Genomic DNA, 26,252 nt, shown 5'->3' on the forward strand with positions numbered 1-26,252 from the left:
CTTTTAAAATTCTCAGTTAACAGTTTATACTGCCGGTCGTTTAATGTTTATTATAACGTTGGTTTTATTATTGATATCTAGTTAATATTTGCGTTTTTCTTGGTGCGCTAATGGATTTGTTTAAGTTAATAATAGTTTTGCGTATCTTTGCTATTGGTCGAGTCTCAACTATATCCGGCTATTAATGAACACATTTTCGTATCATTTTATTCATAATCTGGAACATTATACCCTCCCTTGCCTCCTTTTTAATGCGTTTGTAGTTGTTATTTCTTTACTTCCTCGCTTATAATCAGTTGAAAAGCAAGAATAATCGCTTTTAATAAAACAGTTAAAAAGTAGGGATAATGTTTATTATTTCCATATAGCAAGCTCCCAACACATCTCTGCACGTGATGATATACTAATGAGAGTCAGATAGCGTGCTCATGCTCCTTAGTGGCAACAATTGGCTACAATTGGCAACAATTGGCTACAATTGGCTACAATTGGCAACATACAATGTTGAAAGGAATATGGAGTAAGGTGAAGAGCTTGGGTAAAAGAAATGATTCTTTTGACACTGATTCTCTTCCTCCCTCCCCACTCAGGTAATTGATTAATAATTATTTAGTTGATTAGGTGATTGATTAATTATTATTTAGTTGATTAGGTGATTAGTTTTTGTTCGAACTCTTTTGACACGCAGTGACACCCTTCCTCGCTTCTCCTGCAATTAGATTTGTGATTGTGGGTGTAAAGGATCTATTATACTCTTGGGATTTATCATAAAACTTATTAATCATAAGACTTGTATAAACCGTGTAACTTGATAATGGTAAAACTAGCAACGAGACATTATGAATATATTCAAATCGCGGTGGAGTTACATGGAAGAATGGTGCTGATTATCAAATCATACCTTTTTGGTAATCTCGATGTTCAAGTTCAACATTTTATAGTGAAAGATTTAAGTTATATATTAGAAGTAGTGTAAGTATTGCATAGCATGATGTGAATTGAGAACAGTTTCAAACAAATGTAAAACTTAAGTTTAAACTTCTCGCTGTTTTTTACATTTTTCCTAGAAGAACGCCCGTTGAGGGCACTTTGTAAGAAGGCTGCCATCAACCAGTAATTAGGGGAGTATGCCGCTTAATTACGGAGGTCTCATACAACCAAAATATATGTAGTTGTCATAACAACAGAATACTAGACTGTTATAGTTACAGTATCACTAAAATGCATCCCCTCTAATAATGCTAATACCTCATTTGTTAAAGTTCCGACTTCTAAAACGTTGATGTTAACGGCTGTCACACCCATACTTTAATCTACTAAAATTGAGAGTTGCCTTTCCTCATATTATCTACTCTTGTTGCAATCAAGCCATATTGTCAAAAAATATGTAAAAAATCACTCAAAAATATTAATTAATCTGGCATGCTGTTTCCATAAAAACTTTAAGCGTTTAGATATTATAATGAGCAAATATACCCTACTCGTTTAGATATTTCAAATTTTAGCGGTCTCCCATAATTATTTAAACTCAAAGTAATTTAACCTCGACTACTCTACTAATCGATCACCTTCAGTCTTGGATAGTTTTATTATAGTAAAATTAAGCCTAAGACAATCCCTTCAACTTTAGGGCATTCACTTGCTCAATTGCAATTAAGTTTTGTTGTGTACACTGTACAACAACACACCGATTTCTTAGTGCAAGTATATAGTGACATTATATAGTGCAAGTATATAGTGACATTATATAGTGCAAGTATATAGTGACATTATATCGTGCAAGTATACAGTGAAATTATATAGTGCAAGTATATTGTGAAATTATATAGTGCAAGTATATAGTGAAATTATATAGTGCAAGTTTACATTTTGCAATTTGACTCCACCATCTGTCAACAAAGTCATTAGCATCCAACTTTGTCATTTCCAGTTCCCGACAAAGATACACACAACTTGTCGTGTTACCATGTTACGTTGTACAACTTAACAAAACGTTTCAAGACTATGTTAATAACTGCTTTCATATTTTGTTCACTCTCTGTTTCGAACTTATTTGCCATTATTATTAACATTGTACCTACTTATGTGACCTATGTTTATTAACATTGTAACAGTTTCGACAGTATATAAACTTGAGATATGCTGAAGACAAGAATTATACTTAATTAATCGGCCTATTCACAAAGACAGACAGAAACTAAACTTTAGAGATTTAATAATAGCTTTTTTCATGAATATTCAAATTTTTCTCCCTATGTAATTGTAACGCCATTAAAATTACTTCTGGCATGGACAGATTTGTCATAAATTTATAAACCCATATAAGAGGCGCTACAAAAGCTGGAAATTACAGAAATAAGCAGTAAAGAGACCTCGAACTGGGCCACAGAGACCTCGACCTGGGCCACAGAGACCTCGAACTGGGCCACAGAGACCTCGACCTGGGTCACAGAGAACTCGAACTGGGTCGATATCATGAACAATATAAATAATTATGAGCAACACGTTGCATGATATGTGTTAAATGATAAACAATGATCGCTCCAGTCAAAGTGACCTCGTAATATAATAGTGATAATACTATCAGACTATATATAATAGCTGATATCGCTAACAGTACCATTATAAAGTAAGATGATACCGTACCAGCTGGACTATTTTGTTGTGTGATATCTGATATTAACATTAGAATTAGTCAGTAATTAGTCAGTAATTAGTCAGTAATTAGTCAATAATTAGTCAGTAATTACTGACATGACTATTAACTAATTACTGCTCGTTACTCACTGCAATGAGGGTACAGGCCCTGCAGGGATCAACGAGGAATGATAGTTTGTTGACAAATAACTATAGCTGTATTATAGGCACTGAGTATAGGCACTGTAAAGGCACTGAGTATATGCACTGTATAGGCACTGAGTATAGGCACTGTATAGCTGTATAGGCACTGAGTATAGGCACTGTATTATAGGCACTGAGTATAGGCACTGTATAGCTGTATAGGCACTGAGTATAGGCACTGTATAGCTGTATAGACACTGAGTATAGGCACTGTATAGCTGTATTATAGACACTGATTATAGGCACTGTATAGCTGTATAGGCACTGAGTATATGCACTGTATAGCTGTATAGGCACTGAGTATATGCACTGTATTATAGGCACTGAGTATAGGCATTGTATAGCTGTATAGGCACTGAGTATAGGCACTGTATAGCTGTATAGGCACTGAGTATATGCACTGTATAGCTGTATAGGCACTGAGTATATGCACTGTATAGCTGTATAGGCACTGAGTATAGGCACTGTAAAGGCACTGAGTATATGCACTGTATTATAGGCACTGAGTATAGGCATTGTATAGCTGTATAGGCACTGAGTATAGGCACTGTATAGCTGTATAGGCACTGAGTATATGCACTGTATAGCTGTATTATAGGCACTGAGTATAGGCACTATATAGCTGTATAGGCACTGAGTATAGGCACTGTATAGCTGTATAGGCACTGAGTATAGGCACTGTATAGCTGTATAGGCACTGAGTATATGCACTGTATAGCTGAATTATAGGCACTGAGGGGTGACAGCCACAATCCTTATTACGGGGCCACAAACTTCACCCCTATCAGTACGGACTATGGGCCATGGCAAATGATAATGAATTGTCCTGACAGGACGCTATAATTATTGTTATGGTGTCAATAATGGCTGTCATTTATGGTTGGTAAATATTCTTGTGCTCGCACTGGGTTACTATGGTTACAATGTGCGTTTAGAAACTGTACACGTCAGAGATTGTTGCCTTTGTTTACTGATATCACTGTAATGAGACTAGTTGCAATGTTTTGTGCAGAGGGACAATCCTCGGTAATGCTCCTTCTGTCACCCACCTTTTGTAATGCTCCTTCTGTCACCCACCTTTTGAGGAGACCAACTTTTGGATATTTATAGGTTTATAGGCGACCGGCCTATAAACATAATAATAATTGTATTTTGGCTACGGTCCCTGGTCAGATTATTCAATCTTTCTACGGTCCCTGCAGTCGGATTATTCAATCTTTCATGGTCTTTTTGAATTCCTCTTCCGTTTGAGTATTCGGGTTTGGGCAGATTGAAAGACAAGCAGATAGAAAGGAAGCTCGCCCTCAGTAGTGGGATTAGGGTTATAGTTATAAATATAGCTGTCCTGGCTATAATGATTAGGGTTATAGTTATAAATATAGCTGTCCTGGCTATAATGATTAGGGTTATAGTTATAAATATAGCTGTCCTGGCTATAATGATTAGGGTTATAGTTATAAATATAGCTGTCCTCGCTATAATGATTAGGGTTATAGTTATAAATATAGCTGTCCTGGCTATAATGATTAGGGTTATAGTTATAAATATAGCTGTCCTGGCTATAATGATTAGGGTTATAGTTATAAATATAGCTGTCCTGGCTATAATGATTAGGGTTATAGTTATAAATATAGCTGTCCTCGCTATAATGATTAGGGTTATAGTTATAAATATAGCTGTCCTGGCTATAATGATTAGGGTTATAGTTATAAATATAGCTGTCCTGGCTATAATGATTAGGGTTATAGTTATAAATATAGCTGTCCTGGCTATAATGATTAGGGTTATAGTTATAAATATAGCTGTCCTGGCTATAATGATTAGGGTTATAGTTATAAATATAGCTGTCCTGGCTATAATGATTAGGGTTATAGTAATAAATATAGCTGTCCTGGCTATAATGATTAGGGTTATAGTTATAAATATAGCTGTCCTGGCTATAATGATTAGGGTTATAGTTATAAATATAGCTGTCCTGGCTATAATAATTAGGGTTATAGTTATAAATATAGCTGTCCTGGCTATAATGATTAGGGTTATAGTTATAAATATAGCTGTCCTGGCTATAATGATTAGGGTTATAGTTATAAATATAGCTGTCCTCGCTATAATGATTAGGGTTATAGTTATAAATATAGCTGTCCTGGCTATAATGATTAGGGTTATAGTTATAAATATAGCTGTCCTGGCTATAATGATTAGGGTTATAGTAATAAATATAGCTGTCCTGGCTATAATGATTAGGGTTATAGTTATAAATATAGCTGTCCTGGCTATAATGATTAGGGTTATAGTTATAAATATAGCTGTCCTGGCTATAATAATTAGGGTTATAGTTATAAATATAGCTGTCCTGGCTATAATGATTAGGTGTTAGAACTTAGATTACATTTAAATTCTCCGACTTTAAATTCATCCTGAGACGAAATATGAGAGGATCAAAGCTCCACTTTTACTCTTTGAGTCTTTTAGCAGCTGAGAATCGATAATTGGTCATATATTATCGTATTCTGTATTACCATAGTTACACTACTAGTTACCATAGTTACACTACTAGTTACATTCTGTATTATCAGTCCTTATAAAATGAGAAAATAGAGTTACCACCAGACAAAATTATCGCTGATAAATTTGTCTGATAAATCATAAGAGCAGTCAGTTTTCGTTAGAACTCCACCGATATCGTTCATTAATCATATAAAATGGGTATTATACTCATGAACATAAAATGTATCGTCCACCCAGTTACAAGTTATTGCTCAGTAACCATGGTAACCACCCAGTTACAAGTTATTGCTCAGTAACCATGGTAACCACCCAGTTACAAGTTATTGCTCAGTAACCATGGTAACCACCCAGTTACAAGTTATTGCTCAGTAACCATGGTAACCACCCAGTTACAAGTTATTGCTCAGTAACCATGGTAACCAACCAGTTACAAGTTATTGCTCAGTAACCATGGTAACCACCCAGTTACAAGTTATTGCTCAGTAACCATGGTAACCACCCAGTTACAAGTTATTGCTCAGTAACCATGGTAACCACCCAGTTACAAGTTATTGCTCAGTAACCATGGTAACCACCCAGTTACAAGTTCTTGCTCAGTAACCATGGTAACCACCCAGTTACAAGTTATTGCTCAGTAACCATGGTAACCACCCAGTTACAAGTTATTGCTCAGTAACCATGGTAACCACCCAGTTACAAGTTATTGCTCAGTAACCATGGTAACCACCCAGTTACAAGTTATTGCTCAGTAACCATGGTAACCACCCAGTTACAAGTTATTGCTCAGTAACCATGGTAACCACCCAGTTACAAGTTATTGCTCAGTAACCATGGTCGGGCATCTATTTATAAACATTAGAATTATTGTTTTGCAACTTTACTGTGCACAGCTCTTTGTTTACTTTGTGCACAGTACTTTTGTTGACGTTATAAATATAAGCTGTTTACAAACATTTAACCGTTATAAGTACACAACTTGTCAAAGTGTTGTCACTTATCCTCAAAGAAATTGTGACCTCTAGTGTGACCCTTTGCTACCTGTCAACTATTTAACACGGTGAGTAGTCTGTAGGTGTGTTGTGTGTTGTTATAGTAGATCAGGTAAAAGTGCCACCAGATTCATGGCTTTGAGAGCTGGTGGCAAATTCATCTTGCACGATTTGTGAATTTGACGCAATTTGTGACTTGATACTCGGCCGTTTATCAAGAATCTTTCTTTCTTCATAACTAAAACAAGTTTTCGCTACCTCTCAGCCAGTTTTCAAGTCCATCACTAACATATTTATCAAGATAACCATTTTTACGATGTCCCTTATTTCGGAACAGTTTTTCCATTTTTTTTCTATATTTCTAATTTTTATTTAACATAACTTTGCACGTTTAAAGTACTTCTATAAATATCGACAATAAACGATTCTACTTAAGCCATAAATAATTAAGGTCTTAGAAATTCATATAGTTGATAGTTGCTAAAAAGTACTAAAGTATTAAACTTCGGTGGTAAACTTAATACTGGTATGCAATTCAAACATCGCTCATACAGTAAAACCCCGATTTACCGCGGAAAAGAAACAGCCGCAGTAAATCGGGGTTTTGTTTGTGTACATTATGTATGTCAAGCCCCATTTGGAAATGGCCGCGGTATATCGTGGTTTGCAGTAATACCTAGCGGAATATCGGGGCGCGGTAAATCGGAGTTTTACCGTACTTCCTTAAATGTGAATAATTGTTTTCTTGTGTTTGACTAGAGTCATACATTTTTAATTAAAGTACAGACCAGGGTGTCTATCGAGAATTCTTCTAAGAGATAAAATATTCTATATAAATATACCGGGCAACTCTAGGGAAACTAAATATGTCCCGGTAAACGTACAAATAATATGAGGTATGTAAATTGCATACAGTATATTATTGATGATGACTTTGAAATGCTTTTAAGCATTAAAAACTTGGGCTCAACACTTAACAGCTTCAGCCTGTCATTTCTCATCTTGGTGTAAATACTTCTGTATAAAATATTCAATCGTACCTTTGTTTTTAGCAAATCTTCGTTGGAGACCGGAGAGTTGAATAAAGTGCACAAAAATGTAATACTCATCATCTTAAAGCCCTCATGGAGATAGCTTCTCATTAAAAATTTCTTTAAATCTTACTACATGTCGCAGTATAAAATTAAAAGTTTTGCTCGAATCGTCATTCTATTCTATTCGATATGTAGCAAGTTTCTCAGTCATTAGAGTTCAATCACACCAGAGTCAAGCGAAGTTGTAAAATGTAATCTCTTTATCGAGTTAGTTGCAACGATTTGCAACTCATTTACTGCAGTATTGTAGAGTAGTATCAAGTGTTACCGAAGTTACACTACTAGTTACCATAGTATTATAGAGTAGTAGAGCCAGCTGTCATTATTACACCAACAATTTCAAGAATATTATGCCGACCTATTTGCTTAGCCTCTGTTGTAGATTATTATGCCGACCTATTTGCTTAGCGTCTGTAAATTTTGATTTGTGTAACCAGACTTCCTATACCGCGTCCAAGTTTTGCTCCATTACGTTTCAACCTAGTTTACTGTTACCATAGTTACACTACTAGTTACCATAGTTACACTACTAGTTATTATAGTTACACTACCAGTCACAGTCAAGTGTTACCTGTGAGCACAATTATTCACTTAGTTGAAGCTTGGTATGTGTACCATGTGTACTGTGTACCTACCATGCAGGCTGGCACTTAATTAGCACACATTCCACAAGCACAGTGAGTAGCACACACAGTCACGCATCAAGCTGTTAGTCAATTAGATATTGTTTAATTAGATAATTAGGCATTGTCCATTGAGTGACCTACGTTTTATACATGTTATAGTCAGCTGTCATCAGCTTTATGTTGTCATGTAAGATCTGTGATGCGAACAGTTCTCCGACTAATTTCACTGTGTTTCTACTAGAGTACTTTGTTAAGCGCTGTACTTTTGAGCTCATGTTACTACTGTAGTAGTAGTAGGTTGAATGTGATATTTTAGTAGCAGTGCTGTGAGTTTATTGTTTTTGTGTGAGGGATAGTCTCTGTGACAACATGCAGCAGAGTAAAGCAGTAACCATAGTAACAACTAGTGTAACAACTAGTGACAACATGGGATCTAGAAAAAAGTAAGTTTAAACTTTGCATAATAGTAATGATGTTGCGAAATGATTCAGTCTTTATATGTAATAGGACACACATTCTTTGTGAACATTTTTTTTTCCCGAAAGTTTGGTTTTGCTGGAATTGACTGTTTTTCCGATTCATTACCCATATTAATACACAGTGACCAAGATATTTCCGTAAGTCCAAAAGGCTCAATAGTCTTCCAATTGGGATCTCTTGTAAAATTGCATGGACTTGTTCTGAGATCAATAATTAATTTACCAGATATGCAAACTGTAATGACCATTCTTTGATATTAAAATCGTAAACACTCAGAAACCATGTTTTTGTTACCCAGCATCAGCAGCAATCAGCATGCACAACTTTAAAACCGTCTGACATAACTAATTATTCGCACGATCGCCAAATTGCCTACGTAAACTTCTGACAAGTGGTGCCAGTGCCAACTTCTAACAGTTCCTTTCTAAGTTTCTACAACCCGACAGACTTATAACGTCATCCCTATCACAGTTCAGAATTCTGTCTGCACTCCAAAGTTATGCACTATAATCTGCACCTCCAACGTCATTCACTCTGCACAGCAATGAGCAATATAATTATTGCTCTGACTATGCTATGACTCTGACTCTGACTCTGACTCTGACTCTGACTCTGACTCTGACTCTGACTCTGACTCTGACTCTGACTCTGACTCTGACTCTGACTCTGACTCTGACTCTGACTCTGACTCTGACTCTGACTCTGACTCTGCTCTGACTCTGACTCTGACTCTGACTCTGACTCTGACTCTGACTCTGACTCTGACTCTGACTCTGACTCTGACTCTGCCTCACATTATAATGGTTCTCACAAGATGTCTCCACCTAGGTAGGTAGGTGAGTTAGGTGGACTACTACTAGTAGTAACTCTTAACCTAATACATTTAAATTTCACTATACAGATGATGAGACAGGGCCCAGGTCGAATTAGGGAAATTACTTTTGAACGAGGTGGAATTAACACCTCATTAAATGCATTAGAGCTGGGACCTGCCCGAGTTAGAGCTGCGACCTGCCCGTAAGCTACTAACCTAGCGGGGGTAACACACATATTTGGGGATCTGCTTACAGTTTAGCTGTTTACACCTGTGCTGATGTTGCTTTAGACAACGTATATATTGGATATTTGTAGTTTTTATGCGAGTGGGGTTATTTTGGCTCGATCTTAGAGGTAGATCATCGTTTATGCTATCTAGTTTTTGTTTTAGTTTATCCGGTGAAATCATGTCTGATGCAAAGCAATTTCTGGTGGAAAATAAAAGAAGAAGGTAAGTTAGTCAGGTTTGAAACTGATGGTTCTATAATAGTTACCATAGTTACCATAGTTACCATAATAGCATATTGTTGTTGTCATTAACTGAGGTTTTATGTGGCTTTAGCAATATTATTGCTAAAGCCACATAAAACCTCAGTTAATGACAACAACAATTTTGCCAGTCACCCTATGGACCCTAAATTCTCATGTCCAAAAACTTACTTCTAGAAGATTCCAGGCCATACCTCCAACATTTATCGCAACATCTGCCCGCATATATGAAGAAATACTAGCATTGCTTGCGGAGTAAGAAATCATAAATATCTACAACAGCTAGCCTGACAAGTTCCCTTACTGTAACAGTAACAAACAAGTGTTACCATAGTTACACTACCAGTAACAAACAAGTGTTACCATAGTTACACTACCAGTAACAAACAAGTGACAGTTTTTCCTTAGAAACACCTGCACGCCCCTCCTACATAACCTGTTAAAAGCTAAGAGAGCTGTCGCAACATGTATTACTCCGCAAGCAATGCTAGTATTATTAAGCGCACACAACGATAATATGCGGACCAGCTGTGCAGTGTGCACCAGCTGTGCATCAGTGGTCCACCTCACAGATTACTAATGTAACTCCAGTACGCCTCCCAGTACGCCTCCTACTACAGACCACCTAATCAGTAGGCCTCCTGCTTAATGTTCAGCCATGAAACTATTTCTTTTATTTTTCTGAATAAAGGGTCCTAGTTTGCAGTCTAGTGGAACACTGGTTTATATATAGTAGTGTGAACACTGGTTTGTTTGTTTGTGGTGTTGCTCCAGTTGTTTTTGATCAGCGAGGAAATTGATTGTTTGTTAAGAAATGTGGTTGAAAAAGCTTAAAACGTTAACGAAGTAAGATGCTGTTTTATACTATGTAAAATGTATGCTGTTTGGATCTTTAGAACATTGACAGCAAAAAATTTTAAACTACATTGTTGATAAGGGGAAGCTATCATTTGATTAAGAATAAGAAAATAAAACTGCCGAAAAACCTTAACAGTAACAATAAAATCTCAAAATCACAATTAAACCAGCTGTTACGGGTTTTAAAATCCCGCGAGGAATTGCAAAACTTGAAAGCTACCTTTTCTTTATAGTCCCGCGAGGAATTGCAAAACTTGAAAGGTACCTTTTCTATATAATCAACAAAACTGACAAGGCCACGGAGCGTTGCAACTTTGGTTTTTCATATCCTGTACACCCTGCTGTACGAAAACATTCATTCATATTATATTCATTTCGATTGTCTGGAATGTGTGAAGAAGAGACTTATTTGACAATGGCTAGCAGAAGAGACCTGTAATCTCCACTGGTCTCATCACTAATGTAGTCACTGAGACTCCTATCCAGCAGTCTTCCGAACTCTACTTTTATCTCCTCCAGATCTATTTCTGATCTCCACACTATGACCCGTATTAGTTCGTCATCGTCTGTCCCTACTCCCTTCATGATCTTAAAGAGCGCCTCAGCAAAGCACGCCGTGGGTCTCCTGATCAGGTTAACGATCTGCAGATATATCTCCTGATGTTCCCCTATCATCTCTGATCGTATGCTCTCCCCAATATCCTCGTACGCTTCAACCCGGTACTCCGCGAACACCAACTTCAAGTGCTCGTAACCCCGGGAAGCCAGCAGAGCGTTGAAAACAGGATCCTCCGTGCCGAACCTGTTAGGTCCAGCTTCTGAGAGGTCTTTAGCGTCTTGTTCAGCTAGGGCTGGGTCCGGTATCTCGCTCTCGTTTCTGCTCCCTTGCAGAATTGCTAGAACCAACCGTTTGAAACCGCTGCTCACGTTTAACATACCGCCAAGGTCCCTTTCGATTGAAACGTTGAATTTTTGGATGTAGAATATTTTCAGTTCGTTAAGGCTCCTATTATCCATGCCAATTAATACCTCTATAAGTGAGTGAGGCATACTCGTTTTTATGGCTCGGTGAGCTTCTTTAGCCAGCAGCTGGGGTACTGGCAGGATTAAACTTTTTACCAGTTTTAAGAAATGGGAGCTGAGCTCCGATTTCAGTTCCGTTTTGAGGGATTTGCCGTACATTTTCTGAAATTTAATGTGATCGCCATTGTTGTTATTTGTAAAGATGAAATACCATTACATTAAAATGAGACGACTAAAATCACTGTAAAATTCTCGTATTTATATGCCAAAGTAATAAAATGACAATGTGGATAAGAAAACGTTACCTTGAATTTGGTACAAATATCTAATCTCTGTTCAACTGTCCGGTTACTCAGTATCTTAATAATTGCAGCCTCGTCTGTTCCAATCCCCTTCATTGCTTTTTTGAGTTCTCGGCTGTCATTTTCAGCATTGCAGCTCTCATCCAAAACAATTGTCCCTGTCATTACCTCTAATATGAAATGGTTTTTACTTATTATTGATCAAGGGCACTGCAATGATAACTGTCATTACCTGGGCTCTAATATGAAATGGTTTTTACTTATTATTGATCAAGGGCACTGCAATGATAACTGTCATTACCTGGGCTCTAATATGAAATGGTTTTTACTTATTATTGATCAAGGGCACTGCAATTATAACTGACCACTTAGAAGAGCGGTCATCAAAGACCAGTGACAACCATAGACCAAACCAAATGTTAATCAGTGACCAAACTAAATGTTAATCAGTGACCAATAATCACTGGTTAGTTGTAACCAATCACCAGTATACACTAGATTGTGGTCACTTATAATAGTGGTCAGGGACAAATCGTAATCAGTGACCCAGACAGTAGTGTTTAACTGTTGTCAACAATAATCAGTGATCTATACAGTTACCATTGGTTACCAGTTACCATTGGTTACCAGTTACCATTGGTTACCAGTTACCATTGGTTACCAGTTACCATTGGTTACCAGTTACCATTGGTTACCAGTTACCATTGGTTACTAGTTACCAATGCCATTAGTTACCAGTTATCATTGGTTACCAGTTACCAATACCATTGGTTACCAGTTACCATTTTTTACCAGTTACCAAATTGGTTTCTGAATGGTTTTGATTTCAGACTAAAAATCAAATTTTTCTCGATATATTTAAACAAGTGACAGGTTTAACAAGCTTCAAACTCAAAATTACCCGTTCGGACAAAATATTACTCCTCAACAACAGTCTATAGTTCACACGACGGCACAGTTACTATGGTTACCAGTTACCATAGTATAAGTTCACACGACGACACCTAATAAAGTAATAACAACCGACTAGAACCAAAAGAAGGAATTAAATCCCAATTATCTCCGACTACAACATAACAATCAAACTCTTTCAGGAGACCAATGGCACTGAACAGGAAGTCCTCTATCCTGTGCCAGCTGTACGAGAAAAAGCACTTCACCAGCAAAGAATTCAGGAGACTCTGTGAGTCATTTTGCGAAATTTTTTATCAATTTCCGGGAAACTTGGTGATAAGACCAAATGCAGAACTGAGTCTATCGAACTAAATCAACTATAAATAAACTAGTCCTGCATGGGCCAGGTTAACCAGGGTAACCAGGGTAACCAGGGTAACCAGGGTAACCAGGGTAACCAGGGTAACCAGGTTAACGGCCCATAGCCAGGTACCCAAAATCCTAATTAACTCGTGAGGATAAAAAGTTAACAATAGATAACAATATAAGAAGATTAGTACAAAAAGATCAAACCAGGTTGTTCATTCTGCTAGTATTTGAAAGTTTGTACACTGACTCTTTGAGTATTATACAGCGCTTATATATAGGCTTGGTAATGTAGTGATGTGTTATGTTGTGGTGAGTAGATATGGTATAATATGACGATCTTGAATGAAAAGGTGTAATGAACGTTCAAAAGATCCAATTTATTTGAATTACCTGACGTGCACAGAAGATTGTAGTGGAGGAATTTATGCGGAGGTATTGGATGCTGTGACGTATTACCTGACGTGCACAGTAGATTGTAGTGGAGGAATTTATGCGGAGGTATTGGATGCTGTGACGTATTACCTGACGTGCACAGTAGATTGTAGTGGAGGAATTTATGCGGAGGTATTGGATGCTGTGACGTATTACCTGACGTGCACAGTAGATTGTAGTGGAGGAATTTATGCGGAGGTATTGGATGCTGTGACGTATTACCTGACGTGCACAGTAGATTGTAGTGGAGGAATTTATGCGGAGGTATTGGATGCTGTGACGTATTACCTGACGTGCACAGTAGATTGTAGTGGAGGAATTTATGCGGAGGTATTGGATGCTGTGACGTATTACCTGACGTGCACTGTAGATTGTAGTGGAGGAATTTATGCGGAGGTATTGGATGCTGTGACGTATTACCTGACGTGCACAGTATATTGTAGTGGAGGAATTTATGCGGAGGTATTGGATGCTGTGACGTATGAGAAAATACTACAATATAATCAAGGTACGATGTTGGATACCTGAGTTCTATATCTTTCGATAGCAACTCCATCTATGTATCTGCTTAGCTTCCATCACTGATCCTGGTACTTGAGATTCCAGGTGTGGCTTTAAACAATGTTTTAAGGGCCCAACACTCAGCTCACTCAGTTGATGGTAGAACAGTGGGTCTTTGTGCGATGTTGTAGCAGGGACTCCACTTCTTGTTTTCTCTTGCTAACCAGATTGCATAGGAACATCTGAGAGCAACCAAAGCCGCCTCTTGGAACACTGCTTTCTTTACTCTCTTTGTAACACCAAAGTAGTTTAGTAGCGCTGGTAAGGTATGATGCCAGAAGCCTCTACACCCAACCTCTACCGTAAAAAGCTGAGCTTTCCACCCACTGCCATGCAGCCCAGGAATAAGCTCTCTGTTGTAACGTGCTTGTTTACGTTCTACTTGGTCACTAAAGTTACTCTCGTCACCAACTGTCAACTCTACTAATATGACCACCTTTCCTTTATCAGACCAGACTACAATATCGGGACGTTCTGCAGTTCCGTAGATGTGCTGGGGGAACTGTGCTGGGAGGTCATCTTCGTCCCAGATAATCTGCCAATCTTGGTCTTTCTCAAAAGGGCTCTCTCTTTTCATCTTCGTCTTCGGTTTTTGGTAACAGCTGCTAGATGACTTGAAGCCTGTCCAGTCCTGAACTTCAAGTTTAAAATCTTTGTTGTTGAACTTCTCGATTTGATCCAGTAGGGATTTCGCAATGACCCGCAGCACGTTGTCATGCCTCCAATTGTATCGTTTGTTGTTCAGCGAGAAGTTGCAAGCTACCAAAATGTGCTTAATGTTGCAGTGTCTCCATCCGCAAAGTGGACAGTGTCCTGTGTCAGCATAGTTCCACAGGCTCATGTTTGCAGGAGTATTTGCAACGTCATGGGTTGCATTGAGGTGGAACTTAAGAAGAGCAGGGCTCATCTTGTAGTTGTAAATAAGGTTGTTCCAACCTAGGTCTAGCTGCATGGTGTTTTCCCATGTTAAGAATTGTCCTTGAACTCCCTTGTCTACCAGTGTCAACAGGATATCCTGCTCTGAGATGTGGGATACCAGTTCTTTCAGTTTTTCCTTTCCTGACGTGCACAGTAGATTGTAGTGGAGGAATTTATGCGGAGGTATTGGATGCTGTGACGTATTACCTGACGTGCACTGTAGATTGTAGTGGAGGAATTTATGCGGAGGTATTGGATGCTGTGTTGTATTACCTGACGTGCACAGTATATTGTAGTGGAGGAATTTATGCGGAGGTATTGGATGCTGTGACGTATTACCTGACGTGCACAGTAGATTATAGTGGAGGAATTTATGCGGAGGTATTGGATGCTGTGACGTATTACCTGACGTGCACAGTAGATTGTAGTGGAGGAATTTATGCGGAGGTATTGGATGCTGTGACGTATTACCTGACGTGCACAGTAGATTGTAGTGGAGGAATTTATGCGGAGGTATTGGATGCTGTGACGTATTACCTGACGTGCACTGTAGATTGTAGTGGAGGAATTTATGCGGAGGTATTGGATGCTGTGACGTATTACCGTGGTTATGACGTCATATTAGAAAATACCGTCCAAAAATTACAGATTCTATTTTAGTTTAGACTGCGCCCTCAGATCACCCACAATTTTAGTTGTGACGCATGAAGATTCCATCGGTCGGTTGAACGATTGGTCGAAAATTCGGTCGAAGAAACGATAAAAATATACAGAACATGGTTTAATGCAAGGAATATGTTTGTTAGCTCTGCTATTAGTTACCTACCTAGTTACCATAGCAACAGTTACCTATTAGTAACCTACCTAGTTACCTATTCGTTTAGGTATTGTTATTAAACAGGAATTAAACTTTAAGCAGGAATTAAACATGAAATGACCAAGGAGAACACTAACGAACTCGTCTTGGTAATACAGCAATTCATAAAGACGATCAGAACTCTAAAAATCGAGAGAGAGCTATAAAAATAAAATCTTGAAAATTAACCGCGTTACAATTTCAGAGAAAAAAATCGAATATAATAATTTAAATACGAGTAAAAAGGTATACTCTGTAAGACAACGCTATATCGAGAGATAAAATCCATAACTTGTACTTATTAAACCTTTTGATCGACTGATGAAAACACATGTTAATTACTGATTATTCTCCTTTTCTGGATATATTATGGGTTAATACATTATATATATACATTATTATTATATCTAATTTCAGGGGACTTCTATGATAAAGACGGTAGTGGTTTTTTGGAGTACTCCGAACTTGAAAGGTTCCTAAGGTAATTGTAAAACTGAAACTTTAAATCGTTTAACAAAGAATAGGCCCTGTAATTGTTTCCATCCTACGTTTGCGTTGTACAATGATTCGGGTAAAATCCAAAAAATTTAAGTATTAAATTTCGCCCCTAAAAATCAAATAGCCTTTTTTAATCTGGCTTGATTACCTCTAAATAAGGACTGGTAAGAATGTAACCTAATGAAATCTGTCTTTGATTTCAACAAGAGACTAAGTAAAGACTTGTAGTATAGTGTAAAGACTTGCTAATAATTTGCTCAGGGATCTCACAGAGGTAACTCTTGGAGAAGACGTTGACGAAGCAGAATATGAGAAGTTCAAAACCAAGATTATGGGAATGATAGATGACAACGAGAACGGAAAGTTAGAAGCTAAAGAACTGGTTAGCTGATCTAGATAAACTTAATTAGTTTCGATCCATTTTGTAAACTTCTACTTCAGCTCACTGGGAGACTTTGGGACCGGAAACTGATCCGGCCCCCAAAGAGGGGTCAGATCACGTCACTAATTAGTGACGTATAATTAGTGATGTGATCCATGGATTGAATTTAATTGACATAGAAATGTGCTAGATCTGGGGTAGAGTTCACATGTCAATTCTGTAAACCATAGCTGTACATTAAGAAGTAAACATGATCTGACGCTCGACTCGTAGATCACATAAGGGACGGGAGCTCTTGCTAAAGGGGGGGTTTGTTCTTTCTACACGACATACCCAACTCAAATGAACTCTACCCCAGATCTAGCCCATTTCTAGGTCAATTATATTCAATCCATGGATCACATCACTGAAATGGGTCTTTTGTTCGCATGTGAAGCTCTTAAAATATGTTTAATATAACACATGTTATGGGAGTAGCAGCTAAATCCACATTTGATAGAAAAGTGCTTATATCACAGCAAGGTATGTCACCCCCAGAGTTGGGATGGTCTGAGGGTCTTATCTCCTTATCTGTATGCCAAGGCACTTTCTTACCCCCCAGTCCTGTTGAAGGGGAGTTAGTCCTGTTGAAGGGGGGTTAGTCCTGTTGAAGGGGGGTTAGTCCTGTTGAAGGGGGTTAGTCCTGTTGAAGGGGGGTTAGTCCTGTTGAAAGGGGGTTAGTCCTGTTGAAGGGGGGTTAGTCCTGTTGAAGGGGGGTTAGTCCTGTTGAAGGGGGGTTAGTCCTGTTGAAGGGGGGTTAGTCCTGTTGAAGGGGGGTTAGTCCTGTTGAAGGGGGGTTAGTCCTGTTGAAGTGGGGTTAGTCCTGTTGAAGGGGGGTTAGTCCTGTTGAAGGGGGTTTAGTCCTGTTGAAGGGGGGTTAGTCCTGTTGAAGGGGGTTAGTCCTATGCCTATGCTATATATCCTTCTCCCCCAGTCCAAGATAATCCCGACAGAAGAGAACTTCCTGCTAGCGTACAGCATACAATCCCAGAACCTGGGGGCCCAGCTCTCCAGTCAGGACTTCTTAGAGATCTGGTGCCATTATGACAAGGATTGTAGTGGGTATCTGGATTTTACAGGTAATACTGAGTAATCATTATTGATATAATCATTATATTACTTAATAATCATTAAAAAGCGGTGTCAAATCAAAATTGAATTGATGTCGTAGATCACCGAAAATGTCGCCTTTAATTTATTTACGTGTTAAATTAAGTCTTGTTCTTCAAAACTTGAATAAAAATTCAAAATTATCATGAGTTATATTGACCCGCAGAGGCGAAGGACTTCATGAAGGACATGCTGAAAGTGAACAGTGTGAAAGTTGACCTGAATAACGTTACCTACCTGGACACTTTCTTCAAAACATTTGATACTGATGATAACGGTAAGAGAAACCACTAGTTACCACTAGTTACCACTAGTTACCACTAGTTACCACTAGTTACCACTAGTTACCACTAGTTACCACTAGTTACCTACCTGGACACGTTCTTCAAAACATTTGATACTGATGATAACGGTAAGAGAAACCACTAGTTACCACTAGTTACCACTAGATACCACTAGTTACCACTAGTTACCTACCTGGACACTTTCTTCAAAACATTTGACACTGATGATAATGGTAGAAACGTGAACTTTGTCCCAAACCAGCAAACCATAACCTAGCTATTCTTACACCATCACTCCAAATCAGATACCACCAGTTACCATATATGTGTTTGGGTCGAGTGTGTCCGACCTTGCGAACAATAAATCAGCCTAATGACATGGATTATGGGCCAGAGTTATCACAACTATTGTTATCATCCACACGTTGGGCGGGTCACACCGTGCAATATGTAGGTATAATCTTGATAATATGGGTACCAAGAAATATCAGGAATATTATCCTCGACCCTAACACATATAAGGATATAAGAACAAATTTGTAGCATGACATTATCCCAGCTATTCAAGTATTTAGTGCTGCAAACTGAGCAGCTGGTGGAGCAAGTCACTTGAAATTACTTAATTACTTAATTACTATAATTAAGTAATTAAGCCATTAATTAATTAATGGTTTTAATTGCTCCTGATAACACTTCTTCCCTGTAATTTCAAAAGAGAAATTGTTCCAAACGTCATCAGTCTCATAAGTACTTGTATTTGTAACATTTTGATATGATCTTATCAAAATCCCAGCCAGAAATGTCAAAATTCTTGTGCAATGTTATCATTAATTATGTAATTATGTAATTGTGTAATTATGTAATAATGTAATTATGTAATTATTTAATTATGTAATTATTTAATTATGTAATTATGTAATTATGCAATTATATTATTATGTAATTATTTAATCATGTAATTATGTAATTATTTAATTATGTAATTGTGTAATTATGTAATTATGTAATTATGTAATTGTTAATGTTATCCAGGTGTTATTGAAATTGATGAGATGGCAGCTATCTTCCCGGTAGAAGAGAGGTTTACGAATGCTCTGAAAGAGAGGAAAAGATTTACTAAGGAGGAATTTGATAGGTTAGTTACCACCAGTTACCACCAGTTACCACTTGTAACCACTAGTTACCACTAGTTACCACTTGTCACCACTAGTTACCACTTGTCACCACTAGTTACTACTTGTCACCACTAGTTACCACTAGTCACCGCTAGTTGCGGTATATATCACAAATCACAATGGCTCTCGCACGCTAAATATGCAAGATATCTATTTGGGATATTCAGTATTATTTATTGGGAGCATGCTTGACAAAATAATTCATTAATTCTCAACCTTGTGAAGAATTTGTCATTCAAATAAACCTATAAATCAAAGTGAGAGAATTAGTATTTACAATGAGTTATTCAACGTTAATATTATACATTTATTTTGACAACCACTGCCATAAGATTATTTACGATAGTTTAACGATACGATTTATCAATCAAATGTCGGCAGATATGGTTAGGTGACCCAACATTTAACCATTAGTTACCACTAGTTACCATTAGTTACCACTAGTTACCACTAGTTACCATTAATATCAAATCTTTCAGATTATTTGACCAGTACGACACCAACAAATCAGGAATGGTGACAGCTAAACAGCTCCCTAAAATGATTTCAGACCTGTCTAAGATTAGTAAAACTAACCTCAACGATAAGCAGGTCGCTGAAATAAGCGGCAGATTGATACAGGTTCGTAACCATGACAACACTTCATAACCAATAACCACTTCATAACCAATAACCAATTCAGGTCAGTGATTAAACTGTGTATTTAATAGTGGAAGCTGGGTGGTTTATTGCTGTCAGAACATTATAAACCCACCCCCCACCACCCCACCCCCACCACTCCACCCCCCCCCCCCCCCACCACCCCACCCCCACCACTCCACCCCCCCCCCCCACCCCCCACCCCCACCACCCCACCCCTCCCACCCCCCACCCCCACCACCCCCCCCCTCCCCCCCCCTCCCCCCACCCCCACCGGAATCAACATTTATAGATCTGAGAATGATTGAAGTTAATAATGATATTTTGAGTAATTTGAAAGTGTCAGGAATAAATGGCCGGTTTTGTTAATCACATTCTACCCAAATTCTATTTTTAGATTTTTATTCACTCATGCACTATACTTCGTAAATGTGACCCGTCAACAATTGACTCAAACATTTTGACAACATTGGGGATACCCATTATACTTATAACACCATGAAATTCTGACAACTGTCAACTATGTGTTAAACGATCACAGACACTTCGTAACCATGACAACACTTCACAGATATTACAAACTCAACCATAAATGAACACTAAATACTTCCAGGTGAAGTTTACAAAATATTTTATATCCGACAAAGTAGTGAAAACTGCAAGTTCGTACATTCAAAGATTCAAATACTGTTTATACAGGTTGTTTTCCTAGTCGCAATAATAATAGAGAACACTATAAATTTTTCCCCAGAAACATTCCAACAATGCGACCAATAGATTGTGTTCCAACCCGGATATTACACTGTTTAGACATATGACTGAACTTTCTTTACACAGTTAAACAGTGGGAATATAAAACTATTATAATTATATATTATATTATAAATTATAATGTATAATAGTGGGTAAACTATTATAATTATCTTCAGATGTTTGGACATGCTAACAAGCTTCCAAGGGACAAGATATCCCTGTTCTTGACGACAAAGTGCGTGTACGAAGCGTTGGCACGTGACGGACACGACGAGACTTCGTAACCATGACAACACTTCATAACAAATAACCATGACGACACTTCGTAACCATGACAACACTTCATAACCAATAACCATGACGACACTTCGTAACCATGACAACACTTCATAACCAATAACCATGACGACACTTCGTAACCATGACAACACTTCATAACCAATAACCATGACGACATTTCGTAACCGTGCCGATACTATACCCACTTTTATCAAAACCATGACGACATGACTTGGAACCATACAAACTCTAAACTTGGAGACTTTATGTGACGAGTCAACCTGGCATTACATGGGAACTCAGGCTTTAATGTTTATTACTATTGGTAACAAGTGGTAACCAATAGTTACCACTAGCTACCACTTGCTGCTACCTGTTACCAATAGTTACCACTAGTTACCACTTGTTATCACTAGTTACTGGCGCTGTCCAGTAAACATGACTACTTAAATACTTTTCTAAACACTTTGGCTTACCAGACATCAACCAGCCTGGCATTTTGCCAACAGTAAAATAGTAGTTTTCCAGTTCCATAACATTTTACCTTTCAGTTATTTAACTCTTTACTCTGGACAATTCTCCGAACATTTGATTTACAAAATATCTTTGAGAAATAATTGATGGATCATGTAAAAAACAGAAGATGTATCGCAACACAATGTTTCTGGAACAATTTGTGAATTTTTGGATAAGTTAAACAGTGTGAATATTGTGTTGGATTCGTGTTATTGAGTCTCATGATTTGATAGTTCTTTCATTCAAATTTCTGATTGTTTCTGAATAGACTCAGTGAAGACAGATTCTAATGGAAATAAATATCTGAATAACGTATCGAAATTTTTACGTCATACTCATATTCTCATATTATTTGTTATATAGTAGTTTTGAAAGTATTAAGTGTGAATATTTTTGGGCTCCATTTTAAAATAAATCAAATTTCAGCTGAAACACGTACACAAAAGTATATCATTAATTATGAGCAATTAGTATGTTAACAGTTAATTATACTTCATGTAACTTGTCATTGTATGCTAAGACAAGCTCACAGAATATCGAATTATAACTTTACATCTTAGACTTGTTAAACAGTTTATCCTGCCTAACTTGTTAAACACTCATTAGTAGGTGTTTATCCTCAATCTCTTAAAAAACGATCAGTCTGGTAATATGTTTCATATTTTACTAATACTGCATATTTGTAAGATTTCTAGTAATATTAGTAATATTTCCAGTAATATTAGTAATATTTCCAGTAATATTAGTAATATTTCAGATGTTTGCTAACAAGGACATCCCACGAACAGAGCTGTCCCTCGTGATATCCTCCAACACCCCACAACACGGCGTCCAATTCAAACGGGAAATGAACGAAAAGAGGCAGTCGTTAAGGAGTTAATTGATGGACCAATTATTCAATTAAATAATTATCAAACCACATGTCAAATCATGCCAGGACGCAGTATTATTTCCCGCTTGGATCGAATATACCCAGTTTGTGCCAGATATACAAGCAGTCGTCGGAGGTGAGCATTAACCACGTGACACCGTAACCATGGGATACTGTAACCACGTGACCCCGTAACCATGGGATACTGTAACAAGTATAGGATTCTGTTTCTACGTGATACTGTAGAATGAGTCAACTTGGAGGGATTTCCATAGGATCCTATAAAATTAAACCGGGGATAGTTTAACACTACAGATTTGTGGTAAACATGTCCTCCCTCCCTCCCTCTGTGGTGTGTACTATGCACACTGCACTACTCGTTACCATGGTTACTGTGCACACTGCACTACTCGTTACCATGGTTACTGTGCACACTGCACTACTCGTTACCATGGTTACTGTGCACACTGCACTACTCGTTACCATGGTTACTGTGCACACTGCACTACTCGTTACCATGGTTACTGTGCACACTGCACTACTCTGTAGTGTTACTATGGTAACTAGTAGTGTTACCATGGTAACACTGCACTACTCGTGTTCCGATCTGACGAACAACAAGACGGAAGTGTATGTTGTGTAAATGGCTGCTTTGTATGTGATTTGCTGAGACCATATCATCTGACTAAAGATTGTGTATTCTCAAGAAACAGTGGTGCCCACAATTGAGGCCGAGCTGCCTGCAAAAAAGATGTTTTTCTATCAACTTACCGATAACACTGGGGCTGTATCCTGCTAAAATAAGTCGCTAATTATAATTATATACTAATAAAGCTTCGTATGCCCTGAGTAGAGCCCACTAAATGTTTTACACAATTAAATAGCTTGATAAGGTTTTCATTTTCTTAAAGAATTAATCCTAGAAGTATAACATTTTACCATTATTGATGTTGACTGCTAATGTGAGTTAAGTAAATTTAAAGAAGCAGAAAGACTTTTTTTGAAAATAAAGATTACTAAATAATAACCACTCGAAGTTAAATACTTTAGTATCTTTGGGTCGCTGAGCCAAAAAACATTTTTTTGTCAATATCTTTAAAACGGAGTACTGGAGACCTTATGTTTCTTCATAACTTGTATATAAATGTGACTTTTGCAGTTGTTTTAAGCTAAAAGTGAAGTCTCTATGACCTTCAGGAGCCAAAATACAAAAATCCCATATACGCGACTGAGGGTAATTTAGAAAATGTGCCCTGTAGGGTTGTCTCTAGCGAAACAAATTGCGTACCTTAACGATTTTGGGTCAAAATGACCTATTACAAAGGACCCTGTGTCGTCAGAAATCGTGTACATCGAAGTGCACACTCAACTATGCCCTGCTACTAGATTAAGGTTTGCGATGTACACTAATCCATCCCTGCAACCACAATGTATCTGTTCACAAAAACAGTATATATAGTATAACTATATAAATTAATTGTAAATATACTTTAATGGAATGAGATTTGTTGTTTACTGTTTACCTTTTCGTAGGTTTTTATCAAATCATTTGGCTTCGATCGGTGAATTCAAAGTTTAATTAAAATACGAGTTTACTAATTTTGGTTATGAAAGGTGTCATTGTCTATGAACCGGCTTCAAATGATTCCGATCTGGAAAATTGAGTGATAAGTATGCTCTTACATAGTTGATAAAATATAATTTCCTGACTGTACTTGATGATGTGACTATAAATGAATATAAGGAAAGGAAAATTAAAATTTATAGTAAAATTTATTATTAGTAAAATTCTGAAAATCACCCCTGGCTGAGTGCCTTACTTCAAAACCAGATCTGAGTAGATGATGACTATCACTACACTCAACTGTCACGTGAGTTTTTCTACAGGTTCTCTAGCTGGCCCTAAGCGACTATTCGAAACCCTAACCCTAACCCAATCTCTAACAAAAGCATATGCTGAAACCCTAACCCTGACGAGAAATTAGACCAACTAAGATCGCATCATCCTCTATTTTGTGTTAAAATGAGTCAAAACGGACTTAAGGCGGCCAGGCAGGGGGAGGCCTTCAAGAACATTTTCTCGACATAGACTTTTTACTTTTAGTGCTTGTTTCTGATAGTGGTAGAAAGGAAATATTTCGATAAGGAAGCTCGCATGCGAGTATCATCCGTCAAGGCCCAGTAAAGCTTTGCGAAGTACAAAGTAGCGCTTGCCGGGTCAGTCCATAGCATAATTCCATTGCTCAAATTTTCAATTCCTTAGAATGATATTTGGTCCAAGCTGGCAGCTAAGTTTTTTGTTGAGTAGCTCAATCTTATTATTAGAATTAATTAAATTCTCAGTTCCAGAGAATGATCCCTTAGCACCAGCTCAGCTTGCAACTATTTGATTGGCCCTTTAGCTACCAGAAGCAATATTAAATTCTACTGCATTATCATGAATTTTTCTTCTTAAAGTTAAGATTAGGGAGCAATTCTTGCGAAGTAACTGATGGGAGGATATAAAATGAAATTGAAAGTAGCTTAAAACATAAAAACTTGACCAGATTTTACACAATATTTTATTGCATATTATAAACTGCACGAGATAATTCGCTTCGTTATCTCCTGGTCCTATTTCAATGATGCTGAATTTAAAATTGACTTTAATCATGCAATGTTCGTAAGCTTCTTTCAGCTATTAATTCAAATAAAGCGCCAATATGGTATACACGGTAACATTCCTTTTCCGTTGGTTTATAGCTTAAGGCTTATGAATTTTTAAACATGAATTATTCGTGGATCCTACAATTATAGCGGCCAAATTCTGCAAGAGTGGAAAGTGAGAAACTAGCCAATAGGCTTTATAAAATAAAGCCCAGGTCCCATATTGATTTGGTATACACGGTAACATTTTTAAAAGAATTTCCGTTGGTTTATATAGTGTAAAATAAGGTTGGCACCAGAACAGTCCTCCCGGGGCGTACCAATGGTCAACATTGCCTGCTCACAAAGGTACGGTAACGAAGTGGCGTACACGGGTAATTAAAATGTACAAGGGTACGATAGAGAAGTGTCGTACACAGTACTTAAGAAATACACGGGCACGATATTGAAGTATCGCACACGGTACTTAAAGAAATATACGGGTACGATATCGAAGTCTCGTACACGAATACCTGCAAATCTCTAGCTCTCAAGCTCTGCAATTTCACTTTAGCTCTTACTGGCTACTGAGTGCCGTATGACTTTAAATATGATCGAATGACTTGATCGAGTCCTAAGTTAGGTAAGAACAAAGGAAACAGGGTATTCGAACAATAAGTCTCGAAGGGCAATAAATTACTATATGATCAATAAACCAGCTAACGGGGCAAGCAAAACCTACCAGCACTGGGTCACGTGACATCACATGGCGAACCACGTGACACCGCGCGGCCCAGTCTGTCCAATAACCTAACTTAACTAGCTAACCTGACTAACACGTGCCTTCCTCCGCAAAACCATCCATAATCTATTCCACTAATCTAATCCAATCTTATACTAATCCTTACGGTTACTTAACATTAATACTAGAATATTCTAAAAGATCTAAAATATGACTACGTTAAAACTGCTGCAACCAGCCTACATATTACACTATATCCCCCGGGAAAATTTAATCGATTTCG

The 26,252-nt window shown here is 37.6% G+C and overlaps 2 protein-coding genes across 5 annotated transcripts; one reads left to right on the top strand and one right to left on the bottom strand.

Moving 5' to 3' along the window:
* The first annotated feature begins 351 nt into the window (after positions 1–351).
* Positions 352–22,997, top strand: LOC134814255 (calretinin-like). 4 transcript variants are annotated; one of them, XR_010160132.1, is made up of 10 exons: positions 352–590; positions 13,121–13,209; positions 16,474–16,537; positions 16,816–16,936; positions 17,910–18,054; positions 18,252–18,362; positions 19,402–19,504; positions 20,024–20,165; positions 22,489–22,674; positions 22,730–22,997. XR_010160132.1 is itself a non-coding variant. In XM_063822338.1 (9 exons), the coding sequence occupies exons 1-9, from the start codon at positions 502–504 to the stop codon at positions 22,609–22,611; spliced, it is 987 nt and encodes a 328-aa protein (XP_063678408.1). In that variant the 5' UTR covers positions 352–501; the 3' UTR covers positions 22,612–22,997. The 4 variants fall into 4 exon arrangements, 3 of the variants coding, with proteins under 3 accessions (XP_063678408.1, XP_063678409.1, XP_063678410.1); XM_063822338.1 differs by having other exon boundaries at positions 22,489–22,997; XM_063822339.1 differs by lacking the exon at positions 352–590 and adding an exon at positions 8,241–8,501 and having other exon boundaries at positions 22,489–22,997.
* LOC134814282 (annexin A13-like) lies at positions 10,773–12,309 on the bottom strand. The gene is made up of 2 exons (XM_063822369.1): positions 12,030–12,309; positions 10,773–11,886 (listed from the first exon to the last, which is right to left on the bottom strand). Exons 1-2 carry the CDS (start codon positions 12,189–12,191, stop codon positions 11,107–11,109), a joined length of 942 nt encoding a protein of 313 aa, XP_063678439.1. The 5' UTR covers positions 12,192–12,309; the 3' UTR covers positions 10,773–11,106.
* Positions 22,998–26,252: the final 3,255 nt, after the last annotated feature.

Source organism: Bolinopsis microptera, chromosome 4 (assembly GCF_026151205.1).
Source record: "Bolinopsis microptera isolate Bmic1 chromosome 4, MBARI_Bmic_1.0, whole genome shotgun sequence".
Classification (NCBI taxonomy): Eukaryota; Metazoa; Ctenophora; class Tentaculata; order Lobata; family Bolinopsidae; genus Bolinopsis; species Bolinopsis microptera.